At 41.5% G+C, this 19,673-nt stretch overlaps 2 protein-coding genes across 3 annotated transcripts; both read right to left on the bottom strand.

The window, feature by feature from the left end:
- Positions 1 to 4,798: 4,798 nt before the first annotated feature.
- Positions 4,799 to 12,778, bottom strand: LOC112254192 (troponin I, slow skeletal muscle). 2 transcript variants are annotated; one of them, XM_024426511.2, is made up of 9 exons: positions 12,535 to 12,778; positions 8,122 to 8,235; positions 6,844 to 6,876; positions 6,213 to 6,219; positions 6,058 to 6,102; positions 5,821 to 5,952; positions 5,642 to 5,731; positions 5,259 to 5,435; positions 4,799 to 4,999 (listed from the first exon to the last, which is right to left on the bottom strand). In XM_024426511.2, the coding sequence occupies exons 3-9, from the start codon at positions 6,855 to 6,857 to the stop codon at positions 4,895 to 4,897; spliced, it is 570 nt and encodes a 189-aa protein (XP_024282279.1). In that variant the 5' UTR covers positions 6,858 to 6,876; positions 8,122 to 8,235; positions 12,535 to 12,778; the 3' UTR covers positions 4,799 to 4,894. The 2 variants fall into 2 exon arrangements, with proteins under 2 accessions (XP_024282279.1, XP_024282280.1); XM_024426512.2 differs by having other exon boundaries at positions 6,058 to 6,099.
- A 134-nt stretch (positions 12,779 to 12,912) lies between these two features.
- Positions 12,913 to 16,706, bottom strand: LOC112254191 (cysteine and glycine-rich protein 1). The gene is made up of 6 exons (XM_024426510.2): positions 16,481 to 16,706; positions 15,008 to 15,117; positions 14,303 to 14,471; positions 13,906 to 14,035; positions 13,426 to 13,519; positions 12,913 to 13,279 (listed from the first exon to the last, which is right to left on the bottom strand). Exons 2-6 carry the CDS (start codon positions 15,114 to 15,116, stop codon positions 13,203 to 13,205), a joined length of 579 nt encoding a protein of 192 aa, XP_024282278.1. The 5' UTR covers position 15,117; positions 16,481 to 16,706; the 3' UTR covers positions 12,913 to 13,202.
- Positions 16,707 to 19,673: the final 2,967 nt, after the last annotated feature.

Below are 19,673 nucleotides of genomic sequence, written 5' to 3'. Positions count from 1 at the left end.
GATAAGTATGAAAAAAAATCGAATTTAATCCAATTACATTTTAACGCAGTAAAAACTGAAAACTATGCTAGTGGTGTGTAGGTTTTCACTAGGCACTGTATGTGTTATGTAAGCAAGTACACAACATACTGGCCATTATGACGGAATAACCGGTGTGGCTGTAGAAAAACAATCCCCTTGCTGAATTGGTAACTCTTTATAATAACCTTCATTCATATCCTTATAATTAGATTAAATTCAAAACGGGATACAAGTGATATTATCTAGAAATACTGCATATCCCTTGATAATTGAACTTGAGAACTCAGAGCAAAATTCTGACTTGAAATCCATGTCCTCTTCATAGAAATATTCCATCCAAGGACAAAGTCCAAGTTACAGACAATTCAAGTAAGTATACGACCCACAGTTAATAAATTCTTCTTAGCTACTATTGCAACATTGTCAGGTCTACCACAAGTTTGAACGGAAATCTGAACACAGACCATCCTACACTCTTAGAAAAAAGGGTTCCAAAAGGGTTCTTCAGCTGTCCCCATAGGATAACAGTTTTTGTTTCCAGGTAGAACCCGCTGTGTAAAGGGTTCTACATGGAAACTCAAAAGGGTTCTACCTGGAACCAAAAATTATTCTTCAAAGGGTTCTTCTATGGGGACAGCCAAATTTAAGGTAAGAGTGTACAGCATTGCTCATATTAGACTGTGTTTGAATTCAGCACAGCGGTAACACTGTCCTCTAGCTTCACAGAGTTGCCATTGCAGTTACTGTTATGAGACTGAGGTGGGCCCTGTCCAGACATAACCCCTTGCCCTTAAGTAACAGAGCTTGGGCATACAAGGGAATATCGTGTCTGTTCAAGACAATGTGAACCTGTTCCTTTTGCTAGATAGCCTGTAAAGTTCTGTCATACTTTCCAGGTCTATGGCCAAACAGTTCGAGCTTCAAATTTTAAAATTAATCTCTCCAGAAATAAGTCTCTCACTGTTGCCGACTGTTATAGACCCCTCTCAGCTCCCAGCTGTGCCCTGGACACCATATGTGAATTGATTGCTCCCCATCTATCTTCAGAGTTTGTTCTGTTAGGTGACATGCTTAACACCCCGGCAGTCCTACAATCTAAACTAGATGTCCTCAATCTCACACAAATGATCAAGGAACCACCAGGTACAACCCTAAATCCGTAAACATGGGCACCCTCATAGATATTATCCTGAACAACTTTCCCTCCAAATACACATCTGCTGTTTACAATCAGGATTTCAGCGATCACTTCCTCAATGCCTGCATCCGCTATGGGTCCGCGGTCAAACGACCACCCCACATCACTGTCAAACGCTCCCTAAGACACTTCTGCGAGCAGGCCTTTCTAATCGACCTGGCCCGGGTATGCTGGAAGGATATTGACCTCATCCCGTCAGTAGAGGATTGCCTGGTCGTTCTATAAAAGTAATTTCCTCACCATCTTAAATAATCATGATCCTTTGAAAAAATGTAGAACTAAGAACAGATATAACACTTGTTTCACTCCAGACCTGACTGCCCTCGGCCAGCACAAAAACATCCTGTGGCGGATTGCACCAGCATTGAATAGTCCTTGTGATATGCAACTTTTCAGGGTAGTCAGGAGCCAATACACACAGTCAGTTAGGAAAGCAAAGGCTAGCTTTATCAAACAGGAATTTGCATCCTGTAGCTCTAACTCCAAAAAGTTTTGGGACACTGTAAAGTCCATGGAGAATAAGAGCAAGATAACAAACAGATCACTGACAATTTTGAATCCCACCATACCTTCTCCATTGTGCAAACCGGTTTCCGAGCTGGTAACGGGTGCACCTCAGTCACGCTCAAGGTCCTAAACGATATTATAACCGCCTTCGATAAAAGACAGTACTGTGCAGCCATCTTCATCGCCATGGCCAAGGCTTTCAACTCTGTCAATCACTGTATTCTTATCGGCAGACTAAACAGCCTTAGTTTCTCAAATGACTGCCTCGCTGGTTTACCAACTACTTCTCAGATAGAGTTCAGTGTGTCAAATCGGAGGGCCTGTTGTCCAGACCTATGGCTGTCTCTATGGGGGTACCACAGGGTTCAATTCTCCGGCCGACTCTTTTCTCTGTATATATCAACAATGTTGCTCCTGCTGCTGGTGATTCCCTGATCCATCTTTAAGTAGACGGCACCATTCTGTTTACATCTGGCCATTCTTTGGACACTGTGTTAACAAACCTCCAAACGAGCTTCAATGCCATACAACACTCCTTCCGTGGCCTCTAACTGCTCTTTAACGCTAGTAAAACTAAATGCATGCTTTTTACCCGATCGCTGCCCACTGCCCACACGGTTCTGACTTAGAACATGTGTACAACTACAAACACCTAGGTGTCTGGCTAGACTGTAAACTCTCCTTCCACACTCATATTAAACATCTCCAATCCAAAATTAAATCTATTCGGCTTCCTATTTCGCAACAAAGCATCCTTCTCTCATGCTGCCAGACATACCTTCGTAAAACTGACTATCCTGCCGATCCTCGACTTCGGCGATGTCATTTACAAAATAGCCTCCAACACTCTACTCAGCAAACTGGATGCAGTCTATCACAGTGCCATCCGTTTTTTCACAAAAGCCCCATATACCACCCACCTCAGCGACCTGTATGCTCTCGTTGGCTGGCCCTTGTTACATATTCGTTGCCAGACGTGAAGAGGGCACGACAAAGCCGATTACCCCTCAGGAAACTAAAAAGATTTGGCATGGGTCCTGAGATCCTCAAAAGGTTCTACAGCTGCAACATCGAGAGCACCCTGACTGGTTGCATCACTGCCTGGTACGGCAATTGCTCGACCTCTCGACCGCAAGGCACTACAGAGGGTAGTACGTACGGTCCAGTACATCACTGGGGCTAAGCTGCCTGTCATCCAGGACCTCTACACAAGGTGGTGTCAGAGGAAGGCCCTAAAAATTGTCAAAGACCCCAGCCATAGACTGTTCTCTCTACTACCGCATGTCAGGTGGTACCGGAGTGCCAAGTCTAGGAAAAAAAGGCTTCTCAACAGTTTTTCCCCCCAAGCCATAAGACTCCTGAACAGGTAACCAAATGGGTACCCGGACTATTTGCATTGTGTGCCCCCCCCAACCCCTCTTTTACGCTACTGCTACTCTCTGTTCATCATATATGCATAGTCCCTTTAACCATATCTACATGTACATACTACCTCAATCAGCCTGACTAACCGGTGTCTGTGTGTAGCCTTGCTACTTTTATAACCTTGCCACTGTATATAGCCTGTCTTTTTACTGTTGTTTTATTTCTTTACTTACCTATTGTTCACCTAATACCTATTTTGCACTATTGGTTAGAGCCTGTAAGTAAGCATTTCACTTTAAGGTCGACACCTGTTGTATTCGGCGTACGTGACAAATAAACTTTGATTTGATTAATAATGAGCTAATGAGGAGTGAATTCGCCTGCCATACAAAATGTGCTTTCTCGTCAGGACACTGTTGTTCAGAGGAGCTAGCCAACAACACAGCACAATACAATAAGTTCAATAAGTTCAAACTGAAGCTGGAAAGACTGCGAACTAGCTTCACTTCAATTTGTTTGACCTTTTTCAATTGACATTTCTTTCCATTAAAATTATGCCAGTTGATTCATGATTTTGACTGGCTGAGAAACGCTGCCTGTCTGTCCTGTCCCGACTCCCAACCCCTACACGTTCATTACTATGGGACAGCTGGAGATTGAATTCTAATATTGAAACAGTGTTGCAAATGTTGGAGAGACAGACAGTAAGGTTTATACAAATCCCCACTGTTGAAAACTACATTTTAGTATAAAATAATGTGAGATAATGTCTTGATGCTTTTTATAGTGGAGATCAAGTTTATAACTTTCCTGGCTGGGCTGATGAGACAGTGGATTGCACAGTCAGATGGAACAGAGTAAATAGGCATTTTAACGTCACAGATTTAGCCGGTGGTAACTTGTGGAATTGACACTGGCTGGAATGCGCTTTTAACCAATAAACATTTAGGATTAGACCCACCCGTTGGCCATTATAAACTGGGTGGTTTGAGCCCTGAATTCTGATTGGCTGACAGCCGTGGTATATCAGACCATATACCACAGATATGACAAAACTTTTATTTTTACTGCTCTAATTACATTGGTAACCAGTTTATAATTTTGTCAGTCGCTCTCACTATCTCACATTCACCAAAAAGTTGTCTCCACCCCACGGCAAAATGTGTAGAATTGCAGCACAGTAGTAGCCTGACTACCCATCCACATCCCTCTGGCCAAATGTCACACCCACTAGCGTTTCTTCTTCACGATGAGTCTAGATTTGCTTTCCTCCCTGACGTCTTGTAGAATGCGACCACATTCTGACCGTTCTGATTGGTCCCAGAAAGTGTCGGGCCAAAACTGCACTGCATGACGACCTTGTCAACGTTGATACTCGGATTGGTTGGAGCTGATCCAATCGCTGATGAATTTGTTTTCTACAACGCCCCTCATTTTGGCATCAGCCCAATCGACTTCTAGTCTCAGACAATGTATGACGCGATTGATAGCGAAATTAAATTCAGGTGTCAGGCAAGCAAATAAGCTTTAAATCTGCAAAATTATTTATCTGCCTCGTCAAAATGAGTGGAATTGCATGAACTATCATTTACTCTAAAATTTCTTCTCAGGTCAATATTAACAGTGAGGATGAAGCAGAACATTGTGATTGTAGCAGCATACAGCTCGTACTGTGTAAGCCTTGCTAAACAATAAACACAAGCATTGTAGTGCCACTGAAACGAGACTTTAAACCATTAACACATTTTGAATGTTCAGGATGAATAGAAATGAAGGAAACATTTAGAGTATTCTCCTCTCTGTCTACTGAGGGGTGCCTTTGGCTGCGTCAAACATCTTCTTCCTTCCCTCCATGCCAGACATGGCTTCCACGTTCTTCCTCCAGTCACTCACCTCCACTGTCTTCTCCTGCAAAGCGTACACACAATGGCAGTCACTACCATGTCAGTAGGATGTCAGTGTGTCAGTATATCAGCCTGGTCAGCTTCAAGTTACAAGAACAAACTGTTAGCTCCTGTCATTGATGTATAGATTACCACCGGTTGGGGGAAATATTGACAATTTAAATAAAGCTCCAGGCAGTATATTATACAAACTTACTATTTATTACCTGCTGCCTTTGATTTTATGAGGACACACTAAATCTACCAGGAAAAACTCAACTTACCTTCTCTGTGTCCTCCTTCTTGACTGACTTGAGGTTTGCCCGAAGGTCCATGGAGACCTTGTGTTTGGAGCCCAGGAGGGAGCGCAAGATGGCATCAGCAGAGACCCTTACCCTCCTCAGGCTGGGCCGCTTGAACTTCCCCCTCAGATCCAAAACTTTGATGTTCAGGTCCTTGATCTACAGGACAGGTGGAAAGAAGAGGTAGACCCCATCCTAGAGATACAACTAAAATGGCTTCTTTCTCTATGGGCTACACAAAAGGTATCTCAGATTACACCATCTTTAAAGTTAGCCCTTGGAGTCGACCATGTCGTGGATATACAGTATGAACCACATTTAGAAGGTATGTTTCAAGCGGCAGAGAGGTACAGTAGGCACGGTACCTCTCTGGTGTTGTGCATGACTTTGGCTTCAATGTCATATCGCTCCTCATCCACCACGTCAACCTTGGCATGTAACTCCTGACATAACTCCTGTTGGGGAAATTTGAATTTTGCAATGAATTAGTACCCAGGTCAATGTAGTCAATAGGTTTACTGAATGTGTGTATGGATGGGAGTACCTGGAGCTCAGCAAAGGACATGCCACCGGTCTGTAAGGTGGGTGCTCTCTCTGCCAGATACCTCTCCTTCTCCTCCTCTTTATCCACAATCTCCTGCTCAATCTCCTCCTTCGCCTTGGCCACCATTAAGCTCTGAAAACACATTGAAATATTTCTAACGTATGGCCTCATATGACTGAGGTAGTTGCCAAACAGTCAAGTGTTATTGCTGTGGTCATAGTGTGGCTATAGATTCACCTTTAGCATGAGCTTACGGGAGGCCGAGATCTTCGACTTTCGCTTCAAAAAGATGAATCAATTTGATTAAGTTAGTCATAGATTGACAGTAGAATTAATGTCTCACTTAATCTGTGTTTATTGGCATTTATGCAATAGAATTATAGAAATCTCACCTCTTGTCTGTAAAGAAAAAAAAACACATTTTAGTGTAAACATAATTTAGCATAAGAGATCAAGTATCTGAAATACTTCCTAATGTGGCACACAGAATTTATCAGGCAGTCATTGTTAGTGTTTCTAAAGATAACTGGCATGTGCTGTCTGACCCATCCCATCTCTGTTTGGCCCTGTCTGGGGGTATCATCGGATGGGGCCACAGTGTCTCCTGACCCCTCCTGTCTCAGCCTCCAGTATTTATGCTGCAGTAGTTTATGTGTCAGGGGGCTAGGGTCAGTTTGTTATATCTGGAGTACTTCTCCTGTCTTATCCGGTGTCCTGTGTGAATTCAAGTATGCTCTCTCTAATTCTCTCTTTCTCTCTCTCTCTCAGAGGACTTGCTGAGCCCTTGCTGTCCCCAGTCCACCTGAGGTGCTGACTTGCTGCCTAACCTTCCTAGGTTTTGGCATTTCTAGGAAGTTTTTCCTAGCCACCGTGCTTCTACACCTGCATTGCTTGCTGTTTGGGGTTTTAGGCTGGGTTTCTGTACAGCACTTTGAGATATCAGCTGATGTACGAAGGGCTATATAAATACATGTGATTTGATTTGATTTTATGAAGGGGTTCACTGGAAAAGAATACACTTACACTTGCTCTGGCATCTTGGCAATGTAGATTCCCCTAGAAGACAAAAATAAGACCTATGTTTCTGAAGAACTTGACAAGAGAAACCATTTGCACCTGTAAGCCTATGGTACATATGTCTCCCATTTCAGTTCCCTTGATATATCATCATAGCTTTCAATGTACTGACATGCAACACAAAGTAATTTCTTTATTCTACAGTGTATTGTCAACTTGAAAAGTTATGAAAAGTAACTATCATACTCATGTAATATGACTGAAAAACACCTAAATCATAGCTTCTTTTGTTGTTATTCATTCCTTCTTTTGCTAAATGAACTATAGAGCATGTTTCCATTTGGTCATAGTTATTTACTATCTAGGCATGGGTTGTTTTTCTCCAACTACTACAGTACATTATCAGCAGGTTAAGTGGTCGCTCAGGGCTCCAAGTGGTCTACATCACCAGTCCGCACTTCTACATCTGACCCTCTGGCTTGGAGCCTGGGGCCTGCGACCCATCCCCCTGCCGCCTCTCTCTGCTGACAGTGGCACTCCCCCCCAAAAGAAAGTGATTGCAGACAGGGGGAGAGACGTCTATCTGCCCTGGCATGGTAACTATTCCAGACAGATAACGATCCTGGCTGTCTCCTGCTTATTTTCACTGGATAATGCTCCACAAATAGACCAGGAGGTCTGGATTTGGGAAGTTCTTTTTTAGAATTCCTAATTCCATAAAGGAATGTTGCAGTGTCCAGTTTAGATGGGAATCCAGTGTAAATGATTAGTAAATGGAAACCAGTGTGGAATACTTTATAGAAATAACTGGTAAAACATGAAAAACCTGTAAAACAATCTCAGAAAAGATTCTTTCCCAAAAGAAAAGACAATTGAATAAAACAAAAGAGACATTAGAAAACTCAAATAAGTTGGAAACCGAAATTGATGAATACATTTTCTAAACTAACGAATTGTAAAAAAATAAATAAAAATAAAAGACAGAAAACATATATTGAGTCCAGATTTTTCTAATAGCCCTATCCTAAAATGTTCATTTAGATTTGTTTCTGATTTACAGATGAATTTTGAGCATCTGTAAATAGAATCCAAAAGTATGTGAGATGTTTTCAAAATAGTTAAATAGTTTTAAAAAATACATATGGAAATACACCGATAATAACAAATATTACAATGAATAATGTTCAGCAATTATCAGACCTGAAAACCTCAAATTCAGGAAATACAGAAAAGCTCTAAGCATTGTCTACACAATATCACATTCAGAGAGGAGCCCAGTCTTACCTTTCTCTGCTGAGGTTGGAGATGTCCTGTAGAGGCTCAGAGTGATGGGAAGAAGAATGCACCAGAGTATTTAACTCAGCCTCCCATTGTCCCTCCTGCCCGTCACTGGGACCCCTAAATAGAACACACACACACACCCTAGTGGTCTCCCTTATCCAATGCTTATGATGCTGAACTTTCCAGTGGTGTTGGTACCATAGGTCATGATCCAGCAGCTGCTCAGTGATAACACATTGTGTTAGTGGGCTGTGTGTTGTGCCAGGTGGGGACAGACACTTTCCTTATCAGGTATCACAATAATATAATGCCATTTAGCAAGCACTCATCCAAAGCAAATTACAGTCATGTGTGCATAGATTTTATGTATGGGTGGTCCTGGGAATTGAACCCACTATTCTGGTATTACAAGCTCTATGTTCTATCAACTGAGCTACAAAGGATCATGTCATTTTTACTGTGAAGACCCTGCCCAGTCTTACTGTTGGTTGGGGACAGTGCCAGTAACTTCAACAGCCAGCAATGAATACCAAGTGGAGGAACTGCTTTTTACTATTTTCTGACTATGATGGAGCCTTGATAAACGATCCAGTGGTTGGTTTTGCAAGCAGTTGTGTCAGGGCCGTCTCTAGCCTTTTGGGGGCCCTATGCGAGATTTGGTTGTCTCCCCTCCCCGCCCCCACCTCGCGGGCAAAACATTTTGATGGCAGAGAGACATGTTAGTTTTAAATATAATTTCCTGCAATTCTACACATTTTGCCATGGGGTGAAGAGAACATTTAGCAATTTTATAACACATTTCATACAATTGTACATATTTTGCCATGGGGTGTAGAGAAAATGTTGCCGTTTTAAAGCAAATGTCCTGCAATTCTACACCTATTTCCATGACTTATGTCATGTTAATGATATCCGAGTGAGAGTGACTAACAAAATCAATGGGGGCCCCCTGGAGGTCAGGGCCTTTGGCCATTTGCCCGGTCGTTATTCAGCCATGATAACAAGTTTAGATAGCTGGCTAGATTAATTTACCAATCTGAAAATTGTTAGCTGACATAGTTAATTGAGTGACGGTCAGTTACTGACACAAGGGAAAAATTGCTGATGCACAATCAAATTTCAAACTTGCACCTTGTGTTTTCTACCATTCTAACTCTCAACAGTAAGTTGAGACCCCGACTGAGTAGTTTTGTTGGTCTGGGGCTCCCTAGCGTCCTGGAGCCCTAAGTGACCGCTTATTTAGCTTATGCCTGGAGCCGGCCCTGGGCTGTATTCACCCTGTATTTCAGATCTCTGTTGGCTGGTAATGAGAAAGGTATTGCAGACACACACTGCCCCCTGAGAACAGCAGGCCCCCACGGCCTGATTAGAATATTAACTGCAGGCAATGTTAAGCCCCGCAGTTGATGAAAGGAATGCAATCATATCCACCACACAATAGCAGGGTCCTGCCAACTATACATAGACCAGTGTATCACCATCTGATTCTACCACTCTGTTTGGGTTGTCGGATGCTTAAGTGCATGGTTTGCTTTTGTGTATGTGCGCAGGGCCAGCCCTCGACATAAGCGACCATTTAGGGGGCTGCGGTCGCTACGAAAAATTGCATGAAATGAGTTATACAATTGCTATATCTTCTCTGCACCCCTGGATAAAATGTGAAATTGCTGCAAACTTGCAGGCCTGAAATTTAAGTCGATTGTTATGCTCCTGCTGTTTTTTTTGTCTAGAAGCAAGTAGGCCTATCTCCCATTTATGGTTGCCTGTTGTACCAGGCAATAAGGAGACTGTCAGTTGTGATTTCTGTCACTTGAGAACTAGGCCTACTGATGCATCGCATGACAGCTGATTTTAATTTCGATTTATATATGGCAGCAGGATCAACCAAAGTGCTGTCGATTTGTTTGACTGTTGCATGGAAACGAGCAGCCCATGTACACAGAGAGGATTATGACCAAACCGTTGCAATACTTTGTCATAGGTATGGATTCCATCTCTGTCAAAATCAAATCAACGTTTTTTTTTGCCAAGCCAAATTTCTTAAGGCTCCTGAGGTTGAAGAGGCGCTATTGCGTGTAGCGGGTGTGGCGCCTTTGCACACACTGAATCAATTTAATAGGGCTCAGATGGGTTGTGTCTCTCTTTCTTTCTTCAGTTATGGTTTTGGAAAACTGGAGCACCGACTTATTTTTAGCATACACATTTCAACAACATGCTGGTAGCATGGTTTCCAAATGTTGAAGATGTACAATTATCTCTGGGGTGAACCATTCATTCAAAATAACTTAAATTGCTTAAAAAAACCCTGATAAATGAAGAGTCAAGGGTACAAGACTGTAGACAGTACATACCAGCGTTAGGGGACAAACAAACTACATATCCCGAACAGAATTGCGGTCTGTATCATCCAATCACAGAGCAGATACAAGTCACGTGCCCACTGGAATCATTTCTTGGACATTTTGAAAAACATGGCGATTGAGGTTTGGGTTAGGTGTTGCGTTTCCAATTTCTGTTAGCTAAATTACCGTAAAAAGGATTCAAATAAACCATGAGATTTGGTAGCGAACACATGGCACTTGATAACTGTCACAGGCGCAAACTGAATTTGTTCATTGCGTTATAGGAAAAGTCGGTGCGTATGATTAAAACCATTGATATCGTTTTAAATTACTAATATAAGTACTAATTATTAAATAATCGAATTCCATGATGTAAACATTCTAGATAATACAAAGGAAGTATTACTGGTCATACCATTGTGTTTTTAAATAGAATCCCTGCAAATAAGGCCATACATTTAATTCTGTGTAACGGCACATTTCATACTCTACTGTATCTCCAGAGATCATAAGGTAAAATATATCCAATTGTCATTTAGCCTATATTTACAATCCCCTTATCCAAACAGATTACCCATTTAGCTAGCGTTTATCAATCTATTAATTACAGTGCATGGAGAATGCCATTATTTCTACCAGAAAAAAAACGTGTTTTTCCACTTGCAACACAGGTTCGCTTGACCTTGTGTAAAGGTGGTGGAATTATTAGGGAATTAATGCTGCGTTCATAACCATGTGGGAAAGTAATAGATACCAGTTGGATGCATTCACATGCTTTTAATTATTTGAGAAATGCTGATTGGATAATGCCCAACAGGCTGCATCAACCACAAACTAACAGTACAGGTATCATGCCTGTAAACAAATGTTAATTAAAATCATATTAGTTAGCTTTTTATAATGTTTTGTTGCATTTAACTGCCGAAAGGGCTGTTCGATGTAATTTCCTTAGGTGACAGCATGTGGAAGAAACTGGAACGCAGGGACGATAAACAAGTTTCCCACTAATTTCCAGTTGGAGGGGTGTTCAAGTAGATTTCACAGTTGTGTGTGGTAAATACCACCGTCCCACATTTTTATGACCGCAGCACCATGTCAAGATCAGAACATTTATCTGTATACACCAGAGGCTGGTGGGGGGAGCTATAGGAGGATGGGCTCATTGTAATGGCATAAATAGAACAGTGTCAAACATGTTTGATACTGTCCTATTAATGCCATTTCAATGGGCCTGTCCTTATATAGCTTCTCCTATGGTAGACAGATCTGCCACACCTCCATTTCTGTCATCTCCACCACAAACAAATTGCTGGCACATGCATTTCCTCATGCTTAAGTTAGGTCAGAATGCTTGAAGAGAGAAGTGTGTGAAAAGGGAATTAAGTTCCATGTATCTCGGGTCTGAATTCCCCTCCAATTATAATTCAAATAAAACATTAACACTTGCAATGCAACAACTGTCTGAATTGAAAAGGAATTCCACTTTTTGTATGAGTGGAATTCTAGTGCCCCAGTTGCATTTTGCAGTGGGTAAAAATAGTTCTAATAACTAACCCAGACAGCTCTTCCCCCCATCAAATGACAATGGTTGACTCATGGCCTTAAACGGTACCAATTTATTTCTTGTCACCCATACTATTTTAAATCATTTGATTGTATTAATTATGGCATATTGATTTCCAGGTTTTTAAGTACACGTGTTTTCAAGATGAAGGAGACGTGAATCACCCAGCCTATTGGCACCTCGCCACACGCCCAGATGCCATGTCTTGAAATATGCAGACGGAAATAAAGTTTAAATTGTAATACCTCTGACAGACAACTTTCTAGCTCTGCCCATACATTTGGGACTTTAACATTTACAGAATGCGTGGCTTGAGTCAGTTTTACACTTGTCTGTGGATAAATAATTTAGTCGTTTTTTACTGGATTAAGCATACATTGTTAACTGTAATACTGTTAATTATGCTCAGATCTTGCCATCTTGTGCCAACAAACTAAACTTAAAATGTTGGTTCCAATAGTAATTCTCTAAGAGTGTCAGTTACTCTCAGCAAGGTTTTGTATAGCTTACCCATCATATGCACCTCCTTTTCTGACTCCCTCTAGGTTGCTCTGATGTCCAAAAGATTTCGGGTAAAAATCAGGTTGTTTGTTGCCAGATGCGTGGTTGTCATGCAAGCCTATTTCCCAAACAATGATCCCAGTGTCAAATTCAATGCTTCCTCCTAGTTTACCTTTTAATGTGCACAGTATTTGATACAGTACATTTCATAGGATAAGATCAATGCAAGTCTTCAGAATTCATAGCCTTGGACTTCAATACTTTGTGATATTCTTCTTTCACTCTGCTCTACTCTGATAAATTGCCCCATTAAGCAAACTCAACTGCCAAACAAAACCTGGGTGTGTCCATCTTACTGGCAATATAAACGGACTCACTTGGTATATATTCAAATTGCAAAAAGGAGTTTATTAGGCCAAAATGAACACGCTGGTAAATCTTGGTTCTCTCAGTGGTTACAAATTTTTTTATCATGCAGAGTATTAACCTCATTCATGCCAAATCTTAGAAAAAACATGAGCAGCTAACACCGCTGGTAAGGAAAGCACATAAGTAAACTGTGCACTGCGTGAGCCTCTGCCAGTAGCTGGAATGAGATAGCAGGAATAAACACAGGTTGACTGGGGAATCCAGGGATTTGCAGTCCAAATGTTTAGGAGTCCGAGGAGGCCTGACCCCTACTGAGCATGTGCCAGAGCTCCTGCCCCCTGGCCGAACCCAAAGCCCTTTGGACCAAAATTCTTGGCATAACATGCTGTGGATGAAAAGGTAGTATACTTGATAATGTATATAATACAAAGGGAGATACATTGATAAGATGCTACAGCATTTGCATTCTCTAGTTTATTTAAATTCTGTTTTGCTGCATTTACAGTAGAAGTTCAGAAATAGTACACCCACCTTTACAGTAGATTTCTCCATCTTTGTCAGCCACAGTGGTTGATTCCAGCCCCTTCCCACACTTGCTACAGCGGAAGCAGCTCTTGTGCCAGGACTGGAAAAGACAGATTAGGAAAAGTGTCGTCTCAGCACTGGGCTGCACAGATACAGTATGTCAACAATAACTGGTATTTCTCCTTCACATTACACCATTTGAACACATAAGATATCCCTAATCATGCATTTCAGTTGACCCACTGCCACAGCAGCCGTTGACACAGTATGGCCATTAGTACTGTTAAATATATGGGCGGTTTCCCGGACATAGATTAAGCCTAGTCCTGGACCGCAAGCTCAATGGAGAATCTCCTTTAAGTGCTTTTTAGTCCAGGACTAGGCTTAATCTGTGTCCGGGAAACCGCCCCATGATGTTCAGGAGATTACCCATAATGTAGCTCTCCCCCTTTCAAAAGACAAGATCAGCCCAAAACACTGACTTACATTTCCACCTCCGAGCACCTTCTCGGCAGAATACACAGCCTTGGCGCAGCGTGGACACACATCTGAGCTGCCAAACTTAGTGGCCAACTTTGAGGCGTTGGGGTTGTTGGTGGGGCGGTGGGCTGCCTGCCTGTTGATGAACAAACGGACCGTCTTACTGGATATGTAATGACTTAGATTTGTTATGATTAAACTACATAGAACAGCATTCAAGTCAGTCCTCAAGGTCTGCAGGTTTTTCTTTATCCCTAATTGATTAATTAATGTAATGTTCGCCCAGGCTTTAAATCAGCCCCTTATTAGAAGGGAATGATGAATATCAGCAGTGCTGTGGAAAAAGCCCTGGTAGACCTATTGGTATGGAGAGTACATACAACACTTAAGATTACTTCCTTACTCTTCAGGTCTGATTCCAAGATGTGCCCCTGTGTCCATGCTCAGGGTGCCTGCTCCCCCACCAAAGCCATAGCCTTTTGGCCCATACTTCTTGCCATAGCAGGATTTGCAGTAGATTTCATCCACATGGCAGGCTACCGTTGTGCTGTCCAGGTTCTTCTTACATGCCACTAAGAGCAGAATATTTTAGGCAGGGAGAGGCAGACAGATTTAGTGGCATTGAACTGATTGGTCAATGCTGTGCCATATCAGCAACACAAGCAGTTTAGAAGCTACACACCAATACTAACAGTCTTCCAACTGGAGGTCATTTTGTGTTATGTTTATCAGCAACAGGCCATGTAGTTGCAGACATTTGACTCTTTAGAGTCTGAGTCACTGCAAAGACATTATGGCATCACCACAGTGTTAGTTTAACATTCTGACTCTGGGGGCGAGAGAGGTGCATAGTTAACTAACAAACACTCATCTGAGCCAGATCACTCTGATACCTTTTCTCCCATACAAGGCCTGTGACAGAGCCATTTCTCCCTCTCCAAATAAGGACATGCTAGCAAGAACAGAGAACTTTGGATTCTCCGCTTCCTCAGAGTGCCAAATACTTCACATTCCATCATGAGCTCTTAATGTCAGCTCAGAATAATTGGTACATTAGTCGTCAATGTGGTTTACGAAAGAACGGGATGACCTCACGCGGATCACTTACTGCACAGAAAGCAGGACTTGTGGAAATATTTCCCCTCGCACTGCACTTCCTCAGCGAAGTACACGGTCTTCTGGCAGCAGCCACACTTATTTCCTCCTCCCAAAGGCATTCTGCAGAGTTACAGTGGAGAGTTAGTTCCTTACATAGAAATGGGAGGCATGTGGTTCCTTCTGTTGGGACACCCACTGAATGGGAGGAGTGCCTTATATATAAATAAGCAAGTATGCTTCTACAGTTCCTGACACGCATTGGATGGTAGGAGAAATGCATGAAGCTGTGTATACAATGGGAGGTTTTTCCAGACCTTGTGACGCAACAAAAAACAAAAAGTACAACCAGTTATGGACTATAACTAGGGTTCTGGTCATGTAGTCAAGAATTTTACAAATGAGAGAATAGTATTTACACAATAGAGCCTGGGTATCCTCTGTAGGTACCATACATTTAGACTAAAGGGTATTTTTAGGAATGTACTCAAAAAGATAAAAGGAATGGCCTTAGAGTTAAAACTGCTGCTGGGTTTGGCTACAGTACATGCAGGCACTTTCACTGTTTATTCTCCTTTATCATGAAATTCAAAGTTCCTCCTGAGGCTAGGGAGGTGCCAGAACACTCATTCAGAATAGTTATTGACTTAACCCAACTTATCAAGTCTACTGTTGAATTTAAATAAATTGCTGTTGGATGAGTCTTGTACTTCAATCTATATTGTTGAAATATGTCACCAAGACAGAAGGTGCTAATCTGCAATTTGAGTAAACAGGAAAGTCTCTTCATTTTATGGTAGCCTAGTGGTTAAGAGCATTGGGCCAGTAACCGAAATGCGCTTTTTCAAATCCCAGAGTGGACGAGATGTGCCTTGAGCAAGGCACTTAACGCTAATTGTCCATGTAAGTTGCGCTGGATAAAAGCGTCTGCTAAATTACCAAAAAGTTAATGCAGTTCGACTACATGTTAACAGTCACTTTATGACCTTAGTCACTGAACAGGTCAGGCAGCTTTAGACAGAATATCACTTTTGAAAAAATATAATTTTGAGCAACACATTGCATAGGAAGCTGGTCACAAACATTACTCATTTCCGGAGTTGTGACTCCTTTCCTGCAGATGCTCAGGAAATAGAACCATGAATGTACCCAGCCAAAACATTTAGGTGATTTTCCATCTAACAATGTGTTCTGGCAGCCATCATGATCGAAGAGCTGCGGTCATCATCATCATCACACACAATCAAGCTACTAAGCAATTAATTCCCTACTTACAACAGCTTATTTTACCCTTCTTACCCTGTAAGTGTCTGGCAGAGCAGATGTGATCTGCCCTGCACTTTTAAAGTGAAAAAGCAGAAGAATCTGTCCATTCTTGGATAGTAATAAACATTTTGAAAGTGTTCTGTGGCCTGTTACTGTATACTATGCATCATGAAAGCAGTGGCTATAGTAGCTGGTAGGTGTTGAGATGGTCCCATCTTACCTTGTGTAGTGTGTGTGGCTGAAACTCCCTGGTTGTAGAGTGATCTCTAACAGTGGAGTTCTGGAGTGGCTTCAGTCTAAAAGAACTCAGAGAAACAAACCAAGCTGGGACTTAGGGAGGAGTCTGCTGGGTACACACATAGACTGTGAAAGAGATGTAGAGCGAGGAGGACAAAAAAGAAAGGGCTTTAGATGGCTGAAGGAAAAGGGTTTGCGAGATGCAGAGAGAGAAAACAAATTGAGAGCCAGAGAAGCCCTGTTTATACCTGGTGCTAACATGATCTTGTCCACAGGTGTAGACAATTAAAAGACACATTGGCTGCATTCACACAGGCAGCCCAGTTCTAATTTTTTTTCACTAATTGGTTTTTTGACAAATCAGACCAGCTCTTAAAAAAAATCTGATGTGTAAATATCTGATGTGATTGGTCAAAAGATGAATTAGTGGAAAAAATATCAGAATTGGGCTGCCTGTGTAAACAAAGCCATTGTGATCCGATTGATATCTTTTTAAGGGTCATTGCACAAAATAAGTGCCTTTTGCATCCCTATGTAAACCCAGACTTAGATATTTTAAGTAGATATTGGGCACTAATATAGAATTTTAAAAGCCTCATATTAAATTAAGTGTCCTCTAATATAGACCACATGGAAAATTCAATACATATATATTTTTTACATGAATAAAGACTTACTAAAGTGCCAGAATTCACCATTTTGACATGTCCCTCTGGGAGTTCCTCCTGTCACAAGGGGATTTATGGCTGATTTAAGATGAAATCGTCAACCCTGTTACAGTCAACCCTGTTACACTTAATGGGCACATATTGTAGTATTTTTTTTTTTTGAGATTGGAAAACATGTGCTCTTTATTTTTTTTCACCAAGTTACACTCCTCAAAAGGCACCTAATAGGTGGAACAACCCTTAAGTCATAATGATACCGGCCTCTAAAATCATTGAAAGGTAGCACCATTGACTTATGGCATCAGTAATTGTCTTAAATTCATTATATTTTTAAGAATATCTGTCAAATAATTTGCATACAGGGAGGCATTAGCTAATCTGGTCACAATGTGGACACAGTGGATGGATAGGAGACACATTTTAATACAATGTGTAGATGCGACAAACCTTGATCAGATAGTGATTGGATCATATTGATCAGATCACAAATTCACATTAGTGCAAGGTGTAAATAAGGCTAGACAGAGAGGGAGAAAGTGAGGGAGGAAAGGGGAGGGTGGTGATGGAAAGAGGAGGTTAAAGGTAATAACATACCAGCAATCCAAGATAGCCTCTGTCTGGGACTTCTGACCCAGAGATATGATATGCAAAGCAAAACATTGTATTGCATTGATTAAAGATAAAACAGCTTCTGATTGTTGGCCAGTATGATATTTGGTCTGTCTTTGACATTCCCCAGTCTGTGAAGTTTGTGTCTTGGCTACAATGCCTTATAAGGTGTTTGTTATGATGATTGCAGACTGAACGTGTTTACTGAAAGGATTACTCACTTTCTCCAGGGGTGGGGCCATTAGGCAAAGCTGAAGTCAAATAGGTCTACAATTTTGGGGAATTTTGAAGCTTTGAGAGCAAAATATTTTTACCTAGCCTAGCTACATTCTTTTTGTTGGGACAAACTGTTATTTTGTACCTCAATGGGACAAACATGATGCGATGATACGATGTGTCGCGTTCCCGTGCTCAGATGTAGCATGCATCAACAAATGGTTGTGTGCCACGTCATCAACTCTGCCGTCGGGCACCAGATTGCTTTCTAAAATACCTATCCAGGAGTCTAAAATACCTACCGCTATCTAAAATACCTATCGCGCAATGAAGTCGGGGGTACGCCAAATAAAAATGCTATTCACATTTTAAAAAATGAAATAAAATGGCTCCACCTTGCTGGAAAAATTATATATCTTCACAATACATTTATAGTTTTTTTTCTCGCCTGAGTAGCCTTGTTTCACTGCCAAAAATAAAATGAAACCATCTAGTGTTCAGCGAAATAACAACAAAATGTCAAATACAGGTAGCCGAGTAAAATAATTAACATCCAATCACATTAACCGTTACTCTCTCGCGGGAAACCTTCACTCTTGCGCAGACATTTAGAAACGAAACATGACCATTTGAAAATAAGACACAGGAGTTTTTTGATCGAGAATAAAGACGACTTTTGAGTAGTAAGACATGTATAAAAGCAACAGATACCATTAATAAGAAGGGGCTAGAAGCGTCTTATATGGTGAGCTCCTGAGTGGCTACGACAGACAAGGCCTGTACTATTGTGGAGGACTTCATTCTTCCTGCCGCTGTGGATATGGCTGGGACAATGCTGGGGGAAAAGGCCCAAAAAACTATACAGACAATCCTTCATCAAACAACACTGTTTCACGACACATCAGTGACATGGCAGAAGATGTTTTCAAACAATTACTACTTTGCATACAAGCAAGTGAATTATATGCGTTACAGCTGGAAGAGTCAACAGACATGATGGGCATGGCACAGCTCCTGGTATATGTCCGTTACGTTTATTGGGGTCAGTTAAGGAAGACATCCTCTTCTGCAAACCACTGGAAACCAGGACAACATGAGAGGATATTTTAAAAGTTATGACAGGGAGACATAGTGGAGTGGTAACGCACGTGCAAGCAGTTGCTCCCGACGCCACTTAGGTACACCGCAGCATCCACCGAGAGGCTCTTGCTGCCAAGGGAATGCCTGACAGCTTGAAAGATGTTTTGGACACAACAGTGAAATTGGTTAACTTTGCAAGGCCCCTGAACTCTCATGTATTTTCTACATTGATAACCAGAAGTGCGCTGGTTATCAAGGGGCAAAGTATTGACAAGTTTTTTTCTAAATTGAGAGACGAGCTTAAAGTTTTCTTTACTGACCATCATTTTCACTTGTCTGACCACTTACATGATAACAAGTTTCTCATATGACTGGCCTATCTAGGTGATGTTTTTTCTCGCCTGAATGATCCGAGTCTAGGATTACAGGGACTCTCCGCAACTATATTCCATGTGTGGGACAAAATTGAGGCTATGATTAAGAAGTTAGAGCTCTTCTCTGTCTGCATTAACAAGGACAACACACAGGTCTTTCCATCATTGTACGATTTTTTGTGTTCAATGAACTCAAGCTTACGGACCATGTCAAATGTGATATAGCTAA

This window comes from Oncorhynchus tshawytscha, unplaced genomic scaffold (assembly GCF_018296145.1).
Source record: "Oncorhynchus tshawytscha isolate Ot180627B unplaced genomic scaffold, Otsh_v2.0 Un_contig_1824_pilon_pilon, whole genome shotgun sequence".
Taxonomy (NCBI): Eukaryota; Metazoa; Chordata; class Actinopteri; order Salmoniformes; family Salmonidae; genus Oncorhynchus; species Oncorhynchus tshawytscha.
The sequence above is the reverse complement of the archived record's forward strand: the minus strand, read 5'-3'. Positions and strand labels throughout refer to the sequence as shown.